Source organism: Podospora anserina, chromosome 1 (assembly GCF_000226545.1).
Source record: "Podospora anserina S mat+ genomic DNA chromosome 1, supercontig 1".
In the NCBI taxonomy this organism is placed as follows: Eukaryota; Fungi; Ascomycota; class Sordariomycetes; order Sordariales; family Podosporaceae; genus Podospora; species Podospora anserina.
In genome coordinates this window covers 466777-487840 of record NW_001914859.1, presented here as the reverse complement: position 1 = coordinate 487840, position 21064 = coordinate 466777, and the positions used below count along the sequence as shown (strand labels likewise).

Below are 21064 nucleotides of genomic sequence, written 5' to 3'. Positions count from 1 at the left end.
ACAGACAGACCAATAGGAGCTCGCAACAGGGGTTCAAGATACAGTTTGGTTAAGCTTAGTTGATACCTGGCCTGCAAAGAGCTCACGTGTGCGTAATCATTAAGGTTGGGCCTTGATATGGAAGTAAAAGCGGGAAGGGAAGACAAGATAGGAATCGCGCGGAGCTATCATGAACAGATTTGGTTGAATGCAGCATGGACTACGTATCTTGAAGGAGACTGGGAGTCTATGACACGTTTCTTGGAAATTGAGAAGACTTCCGGGCGATATACCTGTGACTTTTTAAATCATCTTTCGAAGCAAAGAGTTCTTGGAAGCATAGCTAGGTTTTCCGGCCTACCAGGGCAAAAAGACTTTCTTTAAACAGATACAAAATGAGTGGAACTAGATTCCTGCAAAGGATCCAGCTCAGACCAGAATGTAAAATGAAGATGCCTACCTATTCTTAATTGGTCAGGCATGGAGTGGTAGATTCAGCAAACAATAGTACTTGCCTAACCAGAATTATGGTGTGTTATTGGCAATGCAGTTGCCTGTAGGGTAAGGTATCGAGCATGAACCAAACTACCAGCTACCATCGACAACGTATAAGCGTTGACCTGACATGAACCTCAACCAACGAGTTCTTGAGCCAACAGTCATGTGATCCAACATACTTCACAGCGTGAAGGCTTGGAAATAACCGATGTGCCGGAGTCACTGGCTCTGTCAAGGACCGAGTAGTATCATCTTGGACATCCAGTCTGCGGACATGATGAGGTACCTTATTGATCAGTCGAAGGGAAACTATAAAGAAAGCTCGACCGGGCACCCAGAGCAGACGAACTTTTCAATTCACCAGAGCTACCATTAATCCAACAGTCTCTGATCCCCATCGCCCCCTAACACCTCATCAAAATGGTAAATCTCAAGTGTTTCACCGCCCTGCTGACAATGAGCGTTCTGACCACTGCCGCCCCCGCTCCCGCCGCGGATGCTGAAGAGGGTAAGCTTGCCCCTCGTCAGACCGGAAGAGCTGTTTACGCCTGCCACCACACGTACTGGGGCGCCCCTTGCCAACCCTTTTAGTCTGAAGCTAGCCAATGCTGTGAGGAACCCGCCGCTATCCGACATTTGGACAACCCAATCAGCAGCAAGTATTAACAATCATCTAGTCAATGTCCCATCCGACTGAAATGACGTGATCAGCTCGATTTGCAACCAGGCTGCTTGGTCTTGCACTTGGTATGAGTAAGTGCCAATTCCTCCAGTCTTTCTTTTAGGCTCAGTCCAGCTAATATTTCACGAGCCCATAGACATGGCAACTGCGAAGGTCGGTTTTATACCAACCAAGAAGATGCCAATCTCGCTGATGGCGACGGCTTCTTCAATGACCGCATCAGCTCTTGGCGCTGTTATTGAGAGCGCTGAGGCGTAGAGCATGGGAGAGATTGAAATGGAATGAACAGCCCTTGAAAGGTCTTCGTTCGTCATCTGAACGGTGTGAATAAGGAATAAATATGGAATGATAAATCTCTACTGCATGGCACTCATTCACGTCATCTTGATCGATCAGACTTGATAGAACCCGACTCAAAAGATATCTGGTATAAGAGTGTCTTGTGCTAACCTCTACGTGCAAGGGTCATGAGAACAGCATCAGTCGGTGATACCTACCTATCAAGAAGGCCAATGTTGTTAAAGGTGGAGAAATCTGCCAAGGCGAAAATATACGCATGTTGGAAGCAAAGACACCAGTATTTTGGTCAGTTGTTTGATCAGTGCTGGGTCTCAGGGAGCGGGCCGGTGGGTGCATGTCCGAGAAACTTCATCAACCTCCAACGCCAACAAAATCCAATCGTAGCAATCCAATCAAACCAGTATAATGCTTCTACGCCGAGATAGCCTTGCCTGTGCGTCAGCGGGAGCGTTCTTCAGGTTTAACCCCTGGCTTTGTTGCCGCAAAGACAAGAGGCGGCGTCAGCACTATTGATGCAGCATCATAGCGGATGCCAATGCTGTACCCTCCTCACTTGATCCAACATCCCTTGTCGCGAGGCATCTCATGATGAACTGAACTCAACATGAGAGGGCCAGATAATTGTTCGGACATGTCTAGGTAGGTAGGTATCTACCTACCTTACCTATCTCGACCATTGCTGAGCCTTTTGGGTGCATCAACACATGAAGATAAGCCAAGTAAGAAGTATAAGAGCAGGCGGTTCGTCTCACCACGAGTAAGCTCCTGACCTATCTTGAGCATCCTCAAAGCAGCATTCACGACATTTCTGCGCAGAAGCTATGTTCAATCTCAAATCTTTCACCACCTTGCTCGCCCTGGGCGTCCTCTCCGCAACTGCTGCACCGCAAGTCACCAAAGAGAACACCCTCGAGGCACGACAATGGACTGCCCATGTTTTTGCATGTCATTACATCAACTGGGGCACTCCTTGCGGAACCTTTCTGATGTACAACAACGAAGGCTGCGAGGATCATCCCAAACTTTAGGATATTGACGGGCCCACTGCCTAGTTCTTGTCAAATCCGCCTCCAGCGCACTGACATAGTCTCATTGTTCATATAGTCAACGTCCTCACCGAGTGGAATGATGTGATCAGTTCGATCCGTAACCTCGACACGGATCGATTCTACTGCGAGTGGTACGAGTATGTGGAATAACCTACCCCATAAGAATATGGTTTATCATGCCCAGCTCTGAGAGAGTTGTCATCAAGATCTAACCTGTGAACTTCTATTGCAGACATGGAAACTGTGCTGGTCGTACATACACCAACCAAAATGACCCCAATCTTCATGACGGCAATGGTTTTTTTGGTGATCGTATCAATTCGATGTGCTGCATCATCCCTATTTGATGATCTCTGATTATGACCTCAGGTTATGAAAGGATGGCGTCGTGAGCAGTTGACCTCTGCGTGGGCTAGTGCTTTTGAAGGGAACTTGGTATTGGGAATAGACCAGATAATGAGAAGAGTTGCACTGTTACATGCATAAACGCTCCATTTCTACCAAGACTGTTGATCCTGCCAAATAAAAGTCTTCAATACATGGTAAGTTTGCGCTTTGCCGCATGCTATAGATTTTAGATGCTCTTAAAATACAAAAGCTGTTGGTGAGTCTCAAAGATGGTAGGTTGAATCGGCTTTGGTACGAACGAATGGCAATAAAGGAAGGGATTAGGGAATCTTGGACAAGACTGTTGTAAAAATAATCGATTGATCTACTACTAAGCTACCTCATAATACGGCTTTCACTTTCGTAAAGACCAAACTGCCCGACCAGTTACAAGAAAGTCAATTCCCCAGGAATCCTTGTTGGATGGTATTTGCATCCTGCTAGTCTATTTCTCGATGGCCAAAGGGACGTAATAGAAGCCAAAGGTGCAGCGCCAAGAGCTGATGCGGTCGTTGAAGAAGCCGTAGCCATCAGCAAGGTTGGCATTATACTAATTAGTATAGCATACGCCCTCGCAGTTAGAATGCCCAATTTTACACCATTAGAATTAAAACTATAACTCGAATCGGGTAACAAAATGTTTCATACTGGTACGACACGCAGTGAAAGAGTCTGGAATCGTTGTTCCGAATAGGACTGATTCGGTCGTTTATGTTGGTGGGGATGTTCACTGCGTTTCATGCATCAGTGAGGTCAAGCTATGTCCTGTGATATTGTTATTACTTATAGCAAACCCTAGAAACAGACCTGAAGTTCTGGCAATGACCTAGCCACCTGCTGTGTTCACAGGCATAAATATCGGTCGACTGTTCTTGACGTGTGCCAATATCGCCCAACCCAGAGGTGGAGATGTCGGTTGCAGGAGCAGCATTGGATGAGAAGCCTCCAAATGCAGGCAGGGTGAGAAGTGTCTTGAAGTGAACCATGCTGACTAGATGAACAAAGACTTTGGTGCGAGTTGACGGGAGTTGTATCTTGGCAAAGAAGCTGTAGGTGCTTGTCTGTGTTGAGTTCTCTCTCCGGGAGGGTAGCTTCTTTTATACTTAGGTATGCTTCAACAGGTGCCCAAAGAAATCTTCTTTCAACTAAAAGCTTAGGGCGTATTGCTGTCACATGGCGGCCCTAGATCGGTAAGCAACGGGATTTGAGATCTCACATCACTCAGTGGTCGGGGCCAGTAGGGTCCTCTAAATCCGACATCACATTTTCGCCAATCGACTGAGATCATCGCCCACAGATTTGGAAATACATATATTTTCTTTCCGATATTCACGTCTATTTTTCTAACTTACGCCACCGTCAGCTGACACTTGGCACGGTTGGAACTCTGGGAGAGTTGTATAAAGTTGCCAAGAGAAGAACTCCGTCAAGGTGCGTAAAACGAGATTTTGGATTCTGGAAGAGGGGAGGTGAAGGTACCAGGTCGTGTACAGAGAATTGCGGGCAGTTTTGGGGAATATCTGAGACAATTTCCAGGATTATTAGCAGCATGTATCTTACCTGTTGAATTCAACATAAGTACAGATCCTTTATTACCTTGTATTCCACGTCTTTTCAAGCATGTACTTTGAATCACAGTCTCCATCCCTCCATAGTGGCCCGAGTTTGAGGCAGGTAGCAAAGACTGGAGGGGACCTGACTTTCTTCGCTTATGATTTTGACTTGATAAAGGTGTTTGGTATCAGCTGCTACGTCTACCTAAGCTGCCAGACCCTTGTTTTCCTTTGGAACTTGGAACTATAGAAACCTGCTACCCCCAATGGATCCAATCGAAGTGTTGTCGCGGACTCTCAAGCCAAGTATTCTAACCCCCTTCCCATGTGCCAAATTCTCAGTAGCAATTCCTCCGATAGACTCCAATGCCAGGATAAACTGCCGCGTCGAAAATAAACGCAAACTCTCCATGTGTCAACGGCGTGACTTGAAAACCGCAAACAGTACGCTTGAGGCTGTATGGGTATATATCCCGTGGACAGCAGCAAAGTTGGCGGGCGACTTGCGGGTGTTCGTGCCCAAGCTCCATAACCCCATACAAGCATAACGGCTCGTCCTCTTCGGCATTGAGCCTAAAATGATGAAAGCGGCCCATCCTGTCGCCTCCACTACGAAGGGCGTTTTCTAGCACGAAGATCGCGAGTTCGATGTTCGTCGCTTCGTCAGGGGCTTGGCCACATACATAGCACTTGGCACCCGTCAAGTGTTCAAGCACCTCGAGACGGGTATTGTCGCGTTGGGCCTCAGACGAGGATCCTGTCTCAAAGTCAGTTACGTGATCATCTGGTCATATACTTCGTCAATTTACATACCAGCCTTATCCTGCTCCAACTTGGCCTTCTCCTCCTCCAACTTGGCCTTCTCCTCCGCCAATTTGGCCTTCTCCTGTTCGAATTTAGCCTTCTCCTTCTCAAACTCGGCTTTGTCCTTTTTGAACAGGACTCTGTTCTCGTTCAACACTGCATCCTCTTCTCGGATGTCTCTCAGGAGACTCTCAAGGTTGTCGGTGCCAGAGTCGGACATATTAGTGTCGGAGATTTCAGTGTCAGAGATTTCAGTGTCAGACATTGTTGCTATCGAAAGATTACTTGGGGCTGTTGTTGGCTGTTGAGAGAGGGGGAGAATTTGAGAATTTACTGAAAACTTATTTTGAAGCGTGGGCAAAACAAATCACTGTTGAATTGCAGAAAGAACATTTGAAAACAATGGAAGCTGCTTGGACCATTATGGAGCTATGGGCGCAGGACGACATCACCCGGCGTATAGCTTGCTGTGAGCAAACTCCAGGGTGTTCCGTGGTGTACCGGGAAACATAGGGCAAGGGTTTGTTTGGTTGTTCGGCGAGCAGTGCTCGCCGAGCATTTCGGGACAAGGAAAGGTCAGACATGTTGAACTGTCCAAAGAAAGCCCTGGACCATCCAATTCGTAGGCTACATATATGATGCATCTTACAAGTGAAAACACACACATGAGCAGCCAGAAACACTACAACTGGTGCCAATACCTGGGCTGTAAAAACACTTCTATCACAGCATGTTGTCCGAGACCGCACTTCAAGGTTCACGAAACATAACAGTAAGGGGATAAGCCATATAATCTCACAAATCACACATTCAACGCGGTCTTGGCTTAATGGAAAGGCTAAAAGCTAGCTGCATGCAAAGGTACTAAAAGCCAAACACATCAAAGTCGATGGTTTGTCTATAGTAAACAAACCCCTTTACCCCTGACCAAATGGAGAATCAAGCCAGCTTACTGCGCCATCATTAAATAGGCACCCACTCACACCAAATTCCCGGTTCAGCGTTCTCATCCATCAATCTTGAGATATGCAAATAATATAACTTGCACTTTCTACCTGTGGCGATTTAGCTCGGTGATTGAATAAAAAGAAAAGCAACAGCTGATTCTTCTCGAACGGAGCTAATGGAACCATATTATATTTCAAAGAATTGCTGGGACGAGTTATCTAAACTCAAAGTCTCACTCTCAGGCACAAGTAGCCGTTCTCAAGCACGGCGGAGTATAGAGGACTCATGCCTACAACTGGGTTAGAATCGACCCATTCTGTCCCCTCTACTGCGAAAGGCATTTTCCAGTACGAAGATCACGAGCTCAATATTTGTGGCTTCTTTAGGGGCATGGCCACAAATATAACACTTGGTGCCCGTCAAGTACTTATGTAACTTGTGCCGGTTGTTGAGAAGTTGTTGGTTGCCGTTGCGTTGGGCTTCGGGTAAGGCTTAGGCTTCAGGCGATGATCCTTAAACACCGTATTGCCTCTTTTATTGTTGGTTGTTTACTGCACTCGTTATCTGACTTGGTTGAGGAGACTAGATAGTTGCTCAACCGCTCGGTAACGCGCCAAAATATAAATGCTCGGATGAGTTGCTATGAGTAGTAGAAGGCTTCTTCTGTTCTGAATGGTTCGGAGCAAACCGATGAGTTTTCTGTTACAGCATTCCTTCTCCGTTCTACGAAAAAGCCCAGTATATTCAAACCCCTTTATAAGACTTACATAATGCCGTCGTGAACTCAATCAAAAAGAAACACATCATTGTCAAAAACATATTTTTCAGAGCCAAAAATCATTGAAAATATTTGCAGACAGTGGGGTTCGAACCCACGCATCTCTCGATAATGGTGATAAAGTTAAATGTAACTTAAAACCATCGCCTTAGACCACTCGGCCATGTCTGCTCCAATGACGTCTTTGCGGCCTGCCCCCCTATTCATATTGTGCACAATGGACAATGGCAATCATCGCATCTTGGAATTCCATTTGAGATCCAGCAAATTGAGCAGAACTCACATAATGAAGCAGACTTTCCCACTGTACACATACCTATAGTCTAACTACATCGCTGGCTATCTATGCCGTTGCTGCTAAAACCACTCAGGGCAACTTTTAGATATCCTTGGCGCTGTTAAGTAAGTTTGATCTCCCCATATAACTTTGGGACTCTGAACACAGTTCCCCTAAATTTTATTCCTTCAAGGCCAGATGCCATCGGGGCATTGGCGACCATCCTCGAAGGAGTGCTTGATGCTGATATTCAACTTAATGGCAGTATACAAACAGTGCTTCGCCGGACCCCAATCTCCTGTTGCTGAAAGCCATGAGGGTTTTCAGACTAAACTACCTAGCTATCCTGAGAGCCTTCGGACAACATACCCACCTTAAGCAGGTATGTGAAATGCCTCAGCTATTGGTTTCACGCGTCACCTTTCTTCCTAGACAAACGAGCAGAGAAAAAGGACATAGTCTCTATATCTTGATTGTGTCCAGATAAAAAGCAACCGTCTCAGTGGCTCTTAACATCATCAAAAACGATCTTGACACCATCGAAAACGAGCATGATCGTCCCATAACTCTCCGCAGCATCCATCTTGATAATATCAATGCAGTTCCCTCCTTCACTTGACCAAGGAAAACGATGCTGTGGACAGTGACATCCGCCCCCGAGAATCCAAGGGGTATTCCGATCGCTTTCGAGAATCGCATAGAAGCAATAAGCCACCGGATGCTCGAGGCCATTCTCACTCCTGCAGAAAGCGTGGAAGCTCTCAATCCACTTGCCATTAGAGGATATGAGGTTCATGATGCAAATGCCGGTCTCAATGTTGCTTTTGCGATACCACAGACTGCCCTCAATGATAACTGCGGCACCAGCAAGCCATGTCAGATGTTCTAGCCGCTTCTCTTTGAACGCGACCACCTTGGGGGGAAGTTGAACCCTGTCAACTTCGATGCCGTCTTGAGTCCTGGCTCTCTTTCGCGGAGGCGCCATCTCCTTACCGACTGTCACAGGTGTTAGTGGTCTGTTGCGTCGATAGGTAAGGAATTTGGGATTACGTACCATTACTGGCCTTCAGCAGTGTGCCAAGGTCTGACTCAAACTTGCTCTGGGCTGCCATAACACCGGCGAGGGCAGTCTCCGTCTTCGAGATTGTGTCTCGAGTCTCAGTGGAAATAGCCTGGGCGTCAAGGAAGGCTTGCTTTTGGATCTGAAGATCCATCTTCTCTTGCTCCAGAACACGACGCTGTGCGTCAAGGTCGCGCACCAAGTCATCCTCCTTCTGCTTCAAAGCAGAACGATTCTCTTCAATGGAGCGTCCCAGCTCAAACAGCTCTTTGTTTCGGGCTTCAAGATTGCGGGTCGCGGCGTCCACTTTGGCTTGGGCATCAAGAATGTTGTTGAGAATGGTTGTGCCTTGGCCGCACAAGATGACACTACGGAGTTCATTCAGCTCGATCAAGCGAGAACCATCATCACGCTCTGTCTCTTGGTCGATGCGTTTCAAAGTCTCCGAAACAAGGCGGAAGTAGTCCTGGAGACCTTGGTTGATCTGGTTGGACATTGTTGATAAATGGCGCGGTGGAAGAGTGAATCGAGGGGCCAAGAGGGGAGTGGAGTGGCTATTGATGAGTTAGTCGACATGCTGAAAATCCCAAAAGAAACGCCTTGACACTGGAATATCTAGTACCTAGCTGCGGCCTGAGAGAGAATGGGTCTACCGCTTGAGAAATGCCGCGAGGTGATGAAGAGTCGAAAGAGGTGTCCGCGAGGTGATGAAGAGTCGAAAGAGGTGTCCTAGTTGGGGAGAGAGGGCTCTTTTCAAGTCGCGAGAGGGTGAGTAGGAAGGCAACGAAAGAAAGCCGGTCTGTGGGTCAATGATATATAATTACGGGCTCAAGAATCAGGGCGAGAAACTTCCAACAGCTCAGGTGCGAGTTCTCCGCATTTTCTTCAGCATCAAGCACGCCACGGTCTCAGCTCTGCTGACCATGTATGTACCTAGCTGTATAGACTCTCTGCATAAGGCCCATCTTCATGTCCACTCAACGTGGTCCCCTCTGTTGCTGATCCAAGCTGATTGGTATTCCCGAACCTAAGGGCTCCCTCAACACTGAAGTACCCACATACTGGATGCTTTATATCTAGCCCCTAAATAATCAACTTGGATTCTAGAATGAATAGACCACGAGAGGTACCAAAGCGATCATGACCCCAAATGCCTGTAATGGCCAATGTCTGACGCATGGAGTGTGGAAGTATTTGATATCACTGGTTACCTACCCATATTTCCCTGAGGAAATGTCATAACCACCTTTCATCTCTTGGTTTTGGTTATGATACAGCTAGCTACCTTACACAGTGACATGAAAATGTGTACCTCCATGTTCTCCGTATACCCACCAACATGCTGAGGATGTTTGCTTGAATTCGAGGAAGGAGAAAGCCGCGTTCGGGAGCGATCCAGATAAGCTCACGTGTTTGCTCGAGCTCAGACAGGTCATCACCAGCTCGCATATCACCATTCTGCAAAAGTGCGTTGCCGACGAAAACAAGAGGGAGCCAATCGTGAGCGACCTCGAGCAGCATCAACGAGGCTGTCAGATCTGGCCCCAAGGCCGAGGAGGAGAGGTTGTGGAAGCTCTTGCAGCAAGCTGCTGACAACAAAAACACACTCGCCGCCATCGTGGACCGGGAGAAAGCTGTCAAGGATGCCGAGATGGCCTTGGCCAAAGAAAAGATGGACTTGGAGCACCGGAAAAGCGAGTTGGAGAGGCAGGAGGAGAACTTTGTCGACATTCAGGCCTCCACTGCCGAACATGGTGCAAGCCAGGACTATGGTGAGGTCCTCCGAAGCCATGGTCAAGGCTATCGACAAGACAGAGGCAGCCATCAACACAAATCTCGACAAGATCTTGAGCCTGCTACAGACCGAGAGTAAGTTTCATATGCATTGCCCTGCACAACAATGGTACTAACCCACTATAGGCGCTACCAGCGAGGCTGGATCTTTTAACTTGATGCATTAACTGTTTTCTAGGGGACGCCGACCCTTTCCGCACCTTTTCCAGCTTTCTTCCCAAGTTATCAGCAGTTGTCAGGCTCTTTTGTCTTGGCACATAACCTCTTCTCGGCTTACTATTCTCTCTCGACCTTTGACGGAACCTTCACCCTTGGTACCCTTCTTCAAGCGCGACTGTCAAATGGTGGCTGGCTTCAGCAGGAGATATCACAGTGCAGGCTGCCCTCAAAGATTTGGAAGGCGTATATAACGCTGGAAGACGGAGCAGTTGTATAGCAACACTGCACAGGAGATGGATTGGCAAGCATAGAAAGAGGATGTAATTATCGGGAAGGGGACCTGAAATCGCAGGCTTTGTTCTAAATTTGATGTTCTAAATACATTCTTTGCTCAGATATGCAGTGCACATGTACACTTGCCCAAAGAGTACAAGGGATTACTCAGTAGCAAGAAATAAAAGACCACACCACGTGCTTATGGTCTGAAAATTGCAAGTCTCTCGTCTCTATACCCAAAACCGTCCTCAACCAACTCCAACTAGTACCCCAAACGCACCAAACTAATATCATCAATAAAGATACTATTCGGCCCCTCCCACTGCTGCGGGTTGTTGATATACATCGGCTGTGCAACGACAGTAAGCTGCAACTCAAGCCAAGAAGACGTCGTCGTAAAATGTACTGCAATCTCCCTCCACACGCCCGCCGTACTGTAGCGCTGCATAAACTGCTGACCAAGCCCCGGCGGAGATACACTCAGCTGGATATAGTTGTTGACCTGATTATTCGAAATCCAAACATTGGCCTTGAAACGATAGTATTTTCCCGGTTCCACACCGACGACTCGTCTCGTGAGCACGAGGCCGGCATGGTAGTAGTTGGGGTTGTAGACATAGTAGCTATGATTTCCTGTCCTGGCCTGAAAAGCCGAGATTTGGCCAGTCAAGAGCCTGGTGTCTCCAGTCAAGTTCCAGCTACCAAATTGCCCGCTCTCGAAGCCACCATCGCTGAGAGTCTCGACGCCAACGCTTTGAGTTGGCACGGGAACCTGGCCGACAGGATGGGTGCTTGTTTCGCAGGTCATGGCTTTACTGCAGACATAGGAGGATCGTAAGCATGAGTGAACACTTCTGATAGTCGAGGTGGCAGCAGCGGCATCTGGACTGGTTGCTGTTGAGGTAGGGAAGCATGTGACCGGGTTTGGCTGCAGGCCATAGCGGGTGAGAATGTAGTGACAGTTGGACAAGTACATGGACATCGCCTGAGGTTGGTACAATGTCGATGCAAGCAGTTCGCATTGACCGGGGAGAGAACTGTCGTAGCACATCTCAGGTCTTCCTACCCACGTTGGGGTTGGAGGACATCTGGTGATCGTGACTGAGCTGGGGCCTTGTGTCGTGGTGGTCGAAGTTGCGGTTGTTGTCGGGGCCAATGAAGGGGAGCTTACCAGAGTCGTTGTTGACAAGACCATGTCCGAAGTTGTTGACGGTTTAACGGTGGTGCTCGCTTCAACAGTGAATGTCGTAGTAGGCTCCTCGGTGGTTGGAGAGGTCGGCTCCTCTGTGGACGTGGTTGATTCCTCGGTCAATGCGGTTGGCTCCTCGGTTAAGATGGTTGACTCCTCGGTTGTTGTGGTGAATTCCTCAGTCGTGGTGCCTGGTTCTTCGGTCGAGATCGAGATTTCCTGGACTGTTGTGGTCAAGGTTTCCGAAGGAGTGCTTGATGGCTCATCTGCCGTGGTAATAATGTCAGAGGCAGTGGTAGTTGGCTCTGGCACTGTAGTTGATTCAACCTCGGAGGTCGTGAAAGTCTCGAAAACAGTGGTGGACGCAATTGTAGTGATAGCTTCTTTCGCATACAGGTTCAGCCGGAGAGGTCCACCACACCAGTTATAACCTCCACCCACGCACAGAACCCTGCACTCTTTTTCCAAAGCAGCCTGACCAACAAGCTTGTCACCGCAGTAGCACTCCCTCCCATACTCGACACCAAAGTATGTATATTCTTGGCAGATATCTGCGCATTTGGCTACCGTCATGTCGTCTGTCCGGTGCTCCAAATCCGCAAGAGACCGGTTGCCAACATCATCCGTCCAGCAAGATCGGTAAGTAAACTGGCCAATGGATTCCGGGTTAGTCGTTTCGGTTTGCTCAATGCCAGGATCAGCATAAAGACTCAACCGGTTGCCAGCACCACACTTCTGCAATGAGTTACCACTGCATGCCATGGCACATTCTGCCTCGGGGACCTGAACACTATCGACATCGAGAGAGGTGCCACAGAAGCACTCGGAGCTGTACTGAACACCAAAAAGTGCATACCCGCCGTCCTTGCACTCCGAAGCACATCTTTCCAGTGTCATGGCAGTATCCACCACAACCTTTCCTCCCAAGACGCGTTGTGGGACATTATCGTTGTAGCAACCTAGGTATTCGAACCCATCGATGATGGCCACGGGTGTAGCTGGTTCAGATGTCGGTGAAGACGTGGGCTCCGAGGAGGAGGTTGTCGTTGTTTCCTTATCGAAGCTATAGACATTCAACCGCATGCCGGCACCGCATAGCTCATTGTCATCGCCTGAGCAAGGCATGGAGCAATCCGATGCTGTTGCCTGTTCTGTTGGCAAGATCGAGCCACAAAAGCACTCGCGGGACCATTGCGTGCCAAAGAAGTCGTAATCAGCACAATTCTCCGCGCATTTCGCAGCCGTCATGTCATCGGTGCCGATGATGTTGTGTGGTAGGATGCGAGCAGCGGTGTCGACGAAACAGCCGAGTGAAGTAATGCCGGGTAGAGTTGCAGGGCTTCGAATCGATGGGTTGTCGTTGGAGTACAGGTTGACCCTGTTGCCAGCGCCGCATTTCTCGCTTGGATCTCCTCCACATGGGAAAGAGCAGTCGGCAGCATCCACCTCGGTGTTGCCGTTTGTGACTGATTGACCGCAGTAACACTCACGGCCGTAAGAGACACCAAACAACTCGAACTTGGAGCAGAATGATGCGCAGCTGGCAACAGTCATGTCATCAGCTGCGTAGCTTCCGCCAGTAAGCGCTCTTTGGCCACCCTCGTTGTCCTTGAAGCAACCGAGAGAACTGTAGGAAGGCGCAGCCTGTCGGTTCAAGTGCTTGCTGGGAAGGGCAGAACCGAGTGAAAGAAACAGAGAGATTAGAGGCAAGAGCCGTAGGCTTGAATGAGTGAAAGCCATAGCTTTGCGTTATTAGGGATCAAAGGAGCCGATGATTGAAAGAGTGAATGGCTCGTAGCAACCTCAGGGGAATCGCAAAGAGAAGAGGGGGAAGAAGCGACATAACTACATACTACAGATGTTGCTAAGGGGCACGCATCTCATGTTTTCCATCTGCCGGTTCGGCACTCTGGGCCTGAAGCATGGAAGTCCCCTAAATTTGACAGCTTTAATTTTGGCGCTTGCGGCAGAGAGATCGATAGTTTGCTCACTCGAGCCAATCGGTACCCAGTGGCGTTGAGATGTCAACTGGGAATCATGGGTTGTTGTGAAGGAGCTGAGACTGACTGTCGTCGCTTCCCGGGTTCGGCTCTTTCAGCCTCAAATCCACCGAGGTCTCAACCCCGACGCCATGCATGTGCGCTAATTGGAAAATGACTAACACCAAGTTGCACCGTTGCAGCGCTTGAGATCTTGAAGACAAGGTTTCAAGATCGTCCTCGGCCAATCGGGTTGGGCACCGACTGGTCGGATCAGCCCTATTTTCTTCGTCATTTGCGAGATGGTCGAAAAAGAAGGGATGATCTCGGGGTCCGCAGTGCAAATACGTTCTACAGCCTGTCTACTGTGAGCTTGAAGATTGGTGGCTGCGGCCCTGATTGAGCAGCAATCACCACCAACGGCACTAAATGACTGGTAGACATAATCCGTGCCCCAAGCTCCTGAAGACTGTCGATTTCGTAGTATCCCAATCAAAAACCAGGGCTGATTCTAAACGGCAGCTTACGATGCAGCCTCGACACAATCTCAACATAATCCACTTCATTCTCCGCCGTGATAAACCCATGCCTCACAAAGAAATCCATCATGACCGCCGCACAACTCGGCTTAAACTCCCCATTCCTCATCGCATCTCTCACCTCATCCACACTCATCAAATGAAAAGCCTGAATATCATCATCCACCGGCTTGAAAACCACCTCTCGCCCAACCTCCAGATCATAAACATACAATACCCCCGGATTCATCAAACCCACCTCCCCACCCGCCTTCTCATCAGAAACATTGAACCACGTCACCGTCCCCGCCGCAACAACATCCCTCCTCACCACCTCCTCATCCAACGCGGCCTCCTCCCCCGCCTCACGAACGATGCACTCAAACGGCGTCTCCCCCTGCGCCACCCCACCAGCAACAGCCTGATCCAGCATATTGGGATAAGTCGACTTGTTGGCATTCCGCCTCGGAATCCAGAACTTCATCTCCCCCAATGACGTACGAGTGTAAACCGTCATGTGAGCACCCTGTCCAATAATCCCGAACAAGCTCATCGCTGACCTTTCGATCCCAATATCGAATTTGGCGCCGACGATAGGGAACTTCTCATCTCTTTTCTTGCCTAGGCGGGGAAAAACCTTTTTGGCACGGGTAAGATCGAGGAGTTCATCGATTGCTTCGTTGCAGGCGGTTTGCCAATCTTTTCTTCCGGGGTATTTGAGAAGGTGGACTTGTTTGCTTTCAGGGATGAGGCGGAAGGAGGGGGTCCATGGCATGCGGTCGACTACTGATTGGATGAGTAAGCCGTGGGGTTCTAGGTCGTCTGGGAGAAAGAAGAGCCATAGTGGTTCAATGGCTTTGGTGTAGGCGGTGTTGTTGGTTAGGTTGGGGTAGGGGAAGCTAGGTAAGGGGGTATGATGTCAGTGATTGGTTGTGCTGAAACCAAAAATTGGGGGGATGTCAACTAACTTGTCGCATTCTTGGACGATTTCTAGATTGGTCCGCATGGTTACCGTATCGGTAGTTTAGCAAAAACAGTCACTGAGGTACCTAGGGTTTTCTTGTGGCAAGGTGAGTGGTGATTGGCGAAGCGCCCTGGACAAGCGATATCGCTAGAGGAGAAATTTTGGGGCTTGGGATTAACACGTGACAGGTGCGTGCTAGTGCTGCAGATGCAGGTAGCCGGTCAAACTGTGGACAAAATAACTTGCACGGTGGGACAAATTTGGGTGAGTAGGGGGTAAACTAAACAATGGTTAGGCGTTGGCTAGGTGATGAAACTCCACAGCCTGAAGATTGAGGAAATGAACAACATCCTGAATTGAAGCTTTAACGTATTGGTAGATCTATCCCGAGAAATAGGCAGCTAGGTAGGTGAGTCGCCTACAAATAGCTTTGTTGGTAATAAACATAAAGAAGATAGCCAAGACCCTTTTCATAACCTGTGACCAACCCGAGCGCCGTTTCCATCCCAGAAATGTGAAGAAAGACAGCAGAGTACCAAAAGACAGTTTTTGTCATATTGGCCTTTCTTTTCCATCATGATTCCTCCTCAATCACCGCGGCCTCGTCACCTAAAGACATTTTTGACATTCGTCCAACATTGGAGACCGATGAAACCGATGACCGTCGACTTCTCCCTGTGTCGGTTGGCGTAAATGAAGAGCCCGAATAACTGCTGACAGACGAGGAGGATGACAAAGAGAGCTTTCTAGTACTTCCTTTGCTATCTCTCCGCTTACTCCTTTGGAAGAACCTGGGAATCTCGGGGGAAGGGTTGACAAGTCGGCAGAGGTACTGAGGGTCCCGGTGCGCCCGTTGCACAATCCGGTTGAGGTTCTTGTGTAGTGCAGGTGCTTTGGCGCGCTTTTCAGGATCTATCTGCAAAAGATCTCGCTCAATCAAGGTAATGAGATCCTCCACAGCGGTAGTGCTGTCCCCGTCACTGCAGCAGCGAGGGTCATCTCGCAGAAGCCCGATTGCATCAGTCACTTTGGAATGAATAGTCGCCGGGCCATCGTCGGTGGTGGACTGTGTGAAGAAGTTTCCAGGAGCTGTCCTGGGGTCTCCTCGTCGCGGCATCCGCTGTTTGCGAAACATCTCGACGGCCTCGAATTCGTATTGAAGCCAGACCACAAACTCCAAAAACATGCAGCCCAGTGACCACATGTCATAGCGACGAGGCCTTGGTTTTCCGTTTCTGAACTCGGAGGTGGCCTCAGGGGCTTCGTAAGATATGGTCGCATCTCGAGTGTTTGTGGCCTCGTTTCTGAGTGCCGTCGCCTCGTGGTGAAACTTGGACACTCCGACATCCGCAAGGACAAGTCTACCTCCAATTTTACCGGATCCTTGGGTGGCTTCAGGAAAGTGAAGGATATTCTGGGGTTTGATGTCCCCATGGCGGATTCCATTGTCGTGGAGGATTCTGATGGCATCCACGAGACCAAGCATTTGATCGAGAGCCCATGCAATGGTCTGCGGTGTCCACAAGCTCGTGCGTGAGCCATCCCCTTGGAGGTGCCAAAGGTCCCTCAGATTACCACCAGCTGCCCAAGGGAAGAAGAAGTAATTTACGGAACCTTTCTCGCAGCTTCCGAGAAGACGTATCAGATGCTTGTGGTGTAAGGATTGGATTCTGTCGAGGTTCTCCTTTTCCCGGTCGAAGGCTTTCTTGTCTGGGATTTCTTTGATAGCGATCCTGTCGTACGAGGTGGCCTACATTAAATATTTGCAATTAGTACAGGAGAGCGACAGGGCCGCAAAACGAACTTCTTACCGTGAAAGGAGGCAACTGGTGGGAAGGATGAAGTCTGCCATGATAGACCGATACGCCGTCACTCCCGCTCGCCTTCCATGTGCATTCCTCGAAGGGTAGGGGATGACTGCGGTTCAACTTCAGGGCCTGGCCAGCTGTGTGAAACACTGGTGCCAGAACAAGGTATTGCTTCTCGAGAAAGCTGTCGACGGCAGCCGGATCTCCCCAGTTGTCGAACGCCGGAAACGTTTTCTGAGTGGTTGAAGAGACGATGGTATCATGCTCTCCATTTTTGACAACCTCAAGAGGGAGATGATTATCGATAAGGCCGTCCTTCGTGAATAAGGTCTGGATTGCTGATGGCTTGCCGATAAGGACAAGAATAGCAAACACTCTCCTTGCCTGTTGATGAATCTGACGGGCCAGGCTATCTTCGGAGACCAGAGTGTAAAGTCGTGATCCAAAACTGAGATGTGGGGTGATTTTCTCAATGGTAACCTTTGCTTCCACAACGCTCCGCGGTAGAAACTGGAGTTCGCCAAGGCTTGACGTGATAAGGCTGCCTTTCAGCGACTTATAAAGAGGCCCTGACATGGTGCCCTGGGACGATCTTGGCAAATGCGGACAGGCGGGTCTTCAAGCTAAAGCACCAGGGGCAGCAATTCAGCGCATGTAAACGAAAGTGCAGAAGCGAAGGGAATTGATTGATGCAAGTTTTATCTGGGACTTTTCCAGTTTAAGACTCAAGACGAGGCTACATACCCTTCATGATGGCGGACCATGCGGACCATATTGGATGACTCGATATTCGCTCAAAGGGTGTGGAGGATGCCTTGGAGATGCCTGAGGGACGCCTGGGGGGTGCCGAAGTCGTAAAACAAGTGCTAAGGGTGTGTGAAGAGAAGAGGTGGTGTGTGAGAGGCCCTCTATTGGTCACCAGGAATCGGGCCCGGGACCAACACGCAGTGCAAGTCGCATGTCGGCATTGGGCATAGCCTGAATGAGCCATGGACAGGAATCGGGACATTTCTTCAGGATCCGGTAAGTCTAAAGGCATCCAAGCGCAATCGGAGACTTAGTCTAGCTAGGCAACACTCTTTTTGTCCCCGTGACGGGATGAATGCGATGAAAACCCGGGATAAGGTACGTCCTTTCTGGCCGATCAAGAATTCAGAGATAAGGAATCCTTTTTGGTTGGAATGATGGAATCAGGACGGGAGGGAACCCAAAAGGCTGACCCCTCCCCCAGGTTTTCACCTGATTGCAGCTGGCTGGCAGATCGGGGTGTCATCAACCAACTGCACCGCGCCATATCGAATGCGCGTTGTTGCAATCCATCACATTTCCCCTCGTCCTCGCTGGTCACCTATGCTGCATGAGAACTGCACTTTTGACTCCTCATCCCGCTTGACTGATTATTGACGAACAGCATGCCCACGATGCAGGGACAGATACGGACTTGCGCCAACGAGAGGGGAAAAGCTGAACCCCTCATCACCGAGACCCAACCACTCATCAGCCCTAGAACCACAGAAAGCAAGCCATATGCAAGTCACGATTGCTGACCTAGGAGCAGATAAGATGGCCAAGAAGGTTATACCCCGCACCTCGAGGGACTCTATATTTCAACGACAACTCGCAGCAAAACTTTCTGGATGTTGAGATGTCTTTACGACAAAAACACCGTCTGTCCTTCTGTTATTGTAACATGGGTACCATGCGGCGCTTCTTTGGTCGTCGTCGAAAACCTCCCCCTGAAACTTACCAGGAACCCGCTGTGGTGAGGCCCAATCCAGAGGAAGAACTTAGGAGTCTCCGGAGAAGGCTAGTACAGTCTTTTGTCACCAGCGCCCTTCCTAGCGGCAAGGAATTCCTCCCAGTCACAGAAATCGATAAATTGGTCAACTATGCAACCATTCGGCTGGTGCTTCCAGAAAAGGCTTCGACTGATGTGATTGATTTTGTTTGCGGTCACGGAAAGACACTGTTTCTTATTCTAGTGGTTGGCAATGAGGCTTCTCCAAATGACCTGTTGGCTATCATGGAGAGTTGCCGGAAACACAGCATGACAGACGAACACCTCCCGGTGGACCGTATACCCTGCGTCGGGGGAAAGTTACCATGCCATCAACGCGTTGCCCACCACCAGGCATGGGACGTATTTCATGACAAACTCTGGGCGCACATATCGTTTCGATTCTTTCAGGACCAAGCAATGTTCACAGCACCTGTTATTCTGAAAGACAAGTTCACATACGAGCTGAAGGAAGGATGTGTGCTCCCAATCACCTGGAAAGCCCAGAAGCCTCATATTGGCCATTTCAGTACGGTCTACGAGGCAGAAATTCACCATGCCCATCACCAAGACGACAGATACTTCGGAAAGTCGCTCAAGGTTGCATTGAAACAGCTGAAACCACTAACTTCGGAACCTGGATACAATGTGGAAACGGCTTGGAACCACGAGACCTCTGCCTTGGAAGAGATAAACAAGCTGCATCATAAACATCTCATCCGCCCATTAGCCGCCTTGCGATGTGGTCCGGAGCACTACATCATGTTTGAGTGGGCAGACGGAGGCAGTCTTCGAGAGCTCTGGGAAAACCAAGGCCCAGAGCCGAAAGACCTTGACCCTGATCGAATCATGTCAGTCATTGAAGAGGTTCTCGGCATAGTCAGTGCCCTTTCAACCCTCCACGGCACAAACAACAGGACCAAGACTGGCAACGTGGTCCGACGGGCAGCAGATCTGGCAGGTATGGCAGCTGGTGAAAGATTGACCGTACCTGTTCCGCATTCGGTCAAACCGCGAGAGGGGGAAACAAAAGATTACAGCCCCATCACAACCCCCGATACATCCAAGTCCCCGAGAAATGTACCCGAGATTCACGTTCGATTCGTTGAACCATCAGACGACGAAGTTTCTTTTAGAAGCGAAGACCCTAACCGATCTTATGTGAGCGAGGAGAGCGATGCAAGCAGCGATGAACATTGGCGACATGGCGATCTGAAGCCAGAGAATATTTTACAGTTCAACCAGTCACAGACCAACGATTCCCGTTGGCTGGGAACGTTGAAAATTGCCGACCTTGGCCTGGCCAAGCAGCACGTCTTTGCCACCGCTCGAAGAAAGGACATGACAAACCAGAAATTCACGACATCTCATTACGAGGCTCCCGAAGCTGTCGCCAATCTACATCTCCCAAGGTCACGCCGCTTCGATATCTGGTCTATCGGTTGCGTTATTCTCGAATTCGTCATCATCATTTTGTACGGGAACGATGGGTTGGCGAGCTTCTATGACCAACATAAAATCCGCGAGAACCCGCACACAGACACCCTTTACTTCACAGTGGACCGAAATGTTGCCCGAGTGAGTGACATTGCGAGTCATTGGATCGCTGAGATTTTGAATGATCCAGAATGCAACCGGGCCGGTGGTTCGGCACTCGCAGATATCGTTCGACTTGTTAGGGACAGACTTCTTGTTGTTGAGTTACCCAGTGAAAACATGGTGCCTAGCCAGATTAGCAGATGCCGAGCTGATGCTGGCGAGCTGAAGGAAAAGTTGGAAGCTATTTGGGGAAAGGCCATACATGATGAGTCTCAGGGAGGCGATTACCTTTGCTTTAGGAAAGACCGAGCAAACATTGCACCACCAGCACCCCTCCAAGTAATGAAGCCCAAGAGAACAGCAGCAAAAAGCCGACTAGGGGATGAGCTTCCCAAAACACAGCCGAATCTTGTATGATATCCCGGTTGTCCTGTAATGAAGAACTCCGCTGATGGGACTTTAGGAGGTACGTGAACCGTATCAGTATCGATATGACTCTGGGAAGATGACCAACTGACACATCATTCACTCCGCTGAACACATTTAGACAGTAGGTTCATGATACAAAAGAACCAAGACTGTTGAGAAGAGTCGAGAGCTGACGACCATCAGTATGTGAGTCGCCTTTGTATCTGCAGATTCATGGATTTCACTGACCTCGAGGATCACGGCTCGAACGGGTAGACGGTATGTTCCTTGGACACTAATTTCTAAATCGTCTCGGGTATCTGACTGTGAACTTATTT

General features: G+C 49.2%; 6 protein-coding genes across 6 annotated transcripts, besides 1 other annotated feature; 1 reads left to right on the top strand and 5 right to left on the bottom strand.

Moving 5' to 3' along the window:
* Positions 1–4786: 4786 nt before the first annotated feature.
* Positions 4787–5517, bottom strand: PODANS_1_1444 (uncharacterized protein; the record flags this gene model as incomplete). Its single annotated transcript, XM_001912300.1, has 2 exons — positions 4787–5205; positions 5262–5517. The coding sequence occupies 2 exons, from the start codon at positions 5515–5517 to the stop codon at positions 4787–4789; spliced, it is 675 nt and encodes a 224-aa protein (XP_001912335.1).
* Positions 5518–7051: 1534 nt separating this feature from the next.
* Positions 7052–7149, bottom strand: a tRNA (tRNA-Leu).
* A 605-nt stretch (positions 7150–7754) lies between these two features.
* PODANS_1_1442 (uncharacterized protein) lies at positions 7755–8811 on the bottom strand (the record flags this gene model as incomplete). Its single annotated transcript, XM_001912299.1, has 2 exons — positions 7755–8251; positions 8310–8811. The coding sequence occupies 2 exons, from the start codon at positions 8809–8811 to the stop codon at positions 7755–7757; spliced, it is 999 nt and encodes a 332-aa protein (XP_001912334.1).
* Positions 8812–10806: 1995 nt separating this feature from the next.
* On the bottom strand, positions 10807–13473 carry PODANS_1_1440 (uncharacterized protein; the record flags this gene model as incomplete). The annotated part of the gene is made up of 1 exon (XM_001912298.1): positions 10807–13473. One exon carries the CDS (start codon positions 13471–13473, stop codon positions 10807–10809), a length of 2667 nt encoding a protein of 888 aa, XP_001912333.1.
* A 731-nt stretch (positions 13474–14204) lies between these two features.
* On the bottom strand, positions 14205–15005 carry PODANS_1_1430 (uncharacterized protein; the record flags this gene model as incomplete). The annotated part of the gene is made up of 1 exon (XM_001912297.1): positions 14205–15005. One exon carries the CDS (start codon positions 15003–15005, stop codon positions 14205–14207), a length of 801 nt encoding a protein of 266 aa, XP_001912332.1.
* Positions 15006–15768: 763 nt separating this feature from the next.
* On the bottom strand, positions 15769–16680 carry PODANS_1_1420 (uncharacterized protein; the record flags this gene model as incomplete). Its single annotated transcript, XM_001912296.1, has 1 exon — positions 15769–16680. The coding sequence occupies one exon, from the start codon at positions 16678–16680 to the stop codon at positions 15769–15771; it is 912 nt and encodes a 303-aa protein (XP_001912331.1).
* A 1967-nt stretch (positions 16681–18647) lies between these two features.
* On the top strand, positions 18648–20735 carry PODANS_1_1410 (uncharacterized protein; the record flags this gene model as incomplete). Its single annotated transcript, XM_001912295.1, has 1 exon — positions 18648–20735. One exon carries the CDS (start codon positions 18648–18650, stop codon positions 20733–20735), a length of 2088 nt encoding a protein of 695 aa, XP_001912330.1.
* Between the last annotated feature and the right edge of the window lie 329 nt (positions 20736–21064).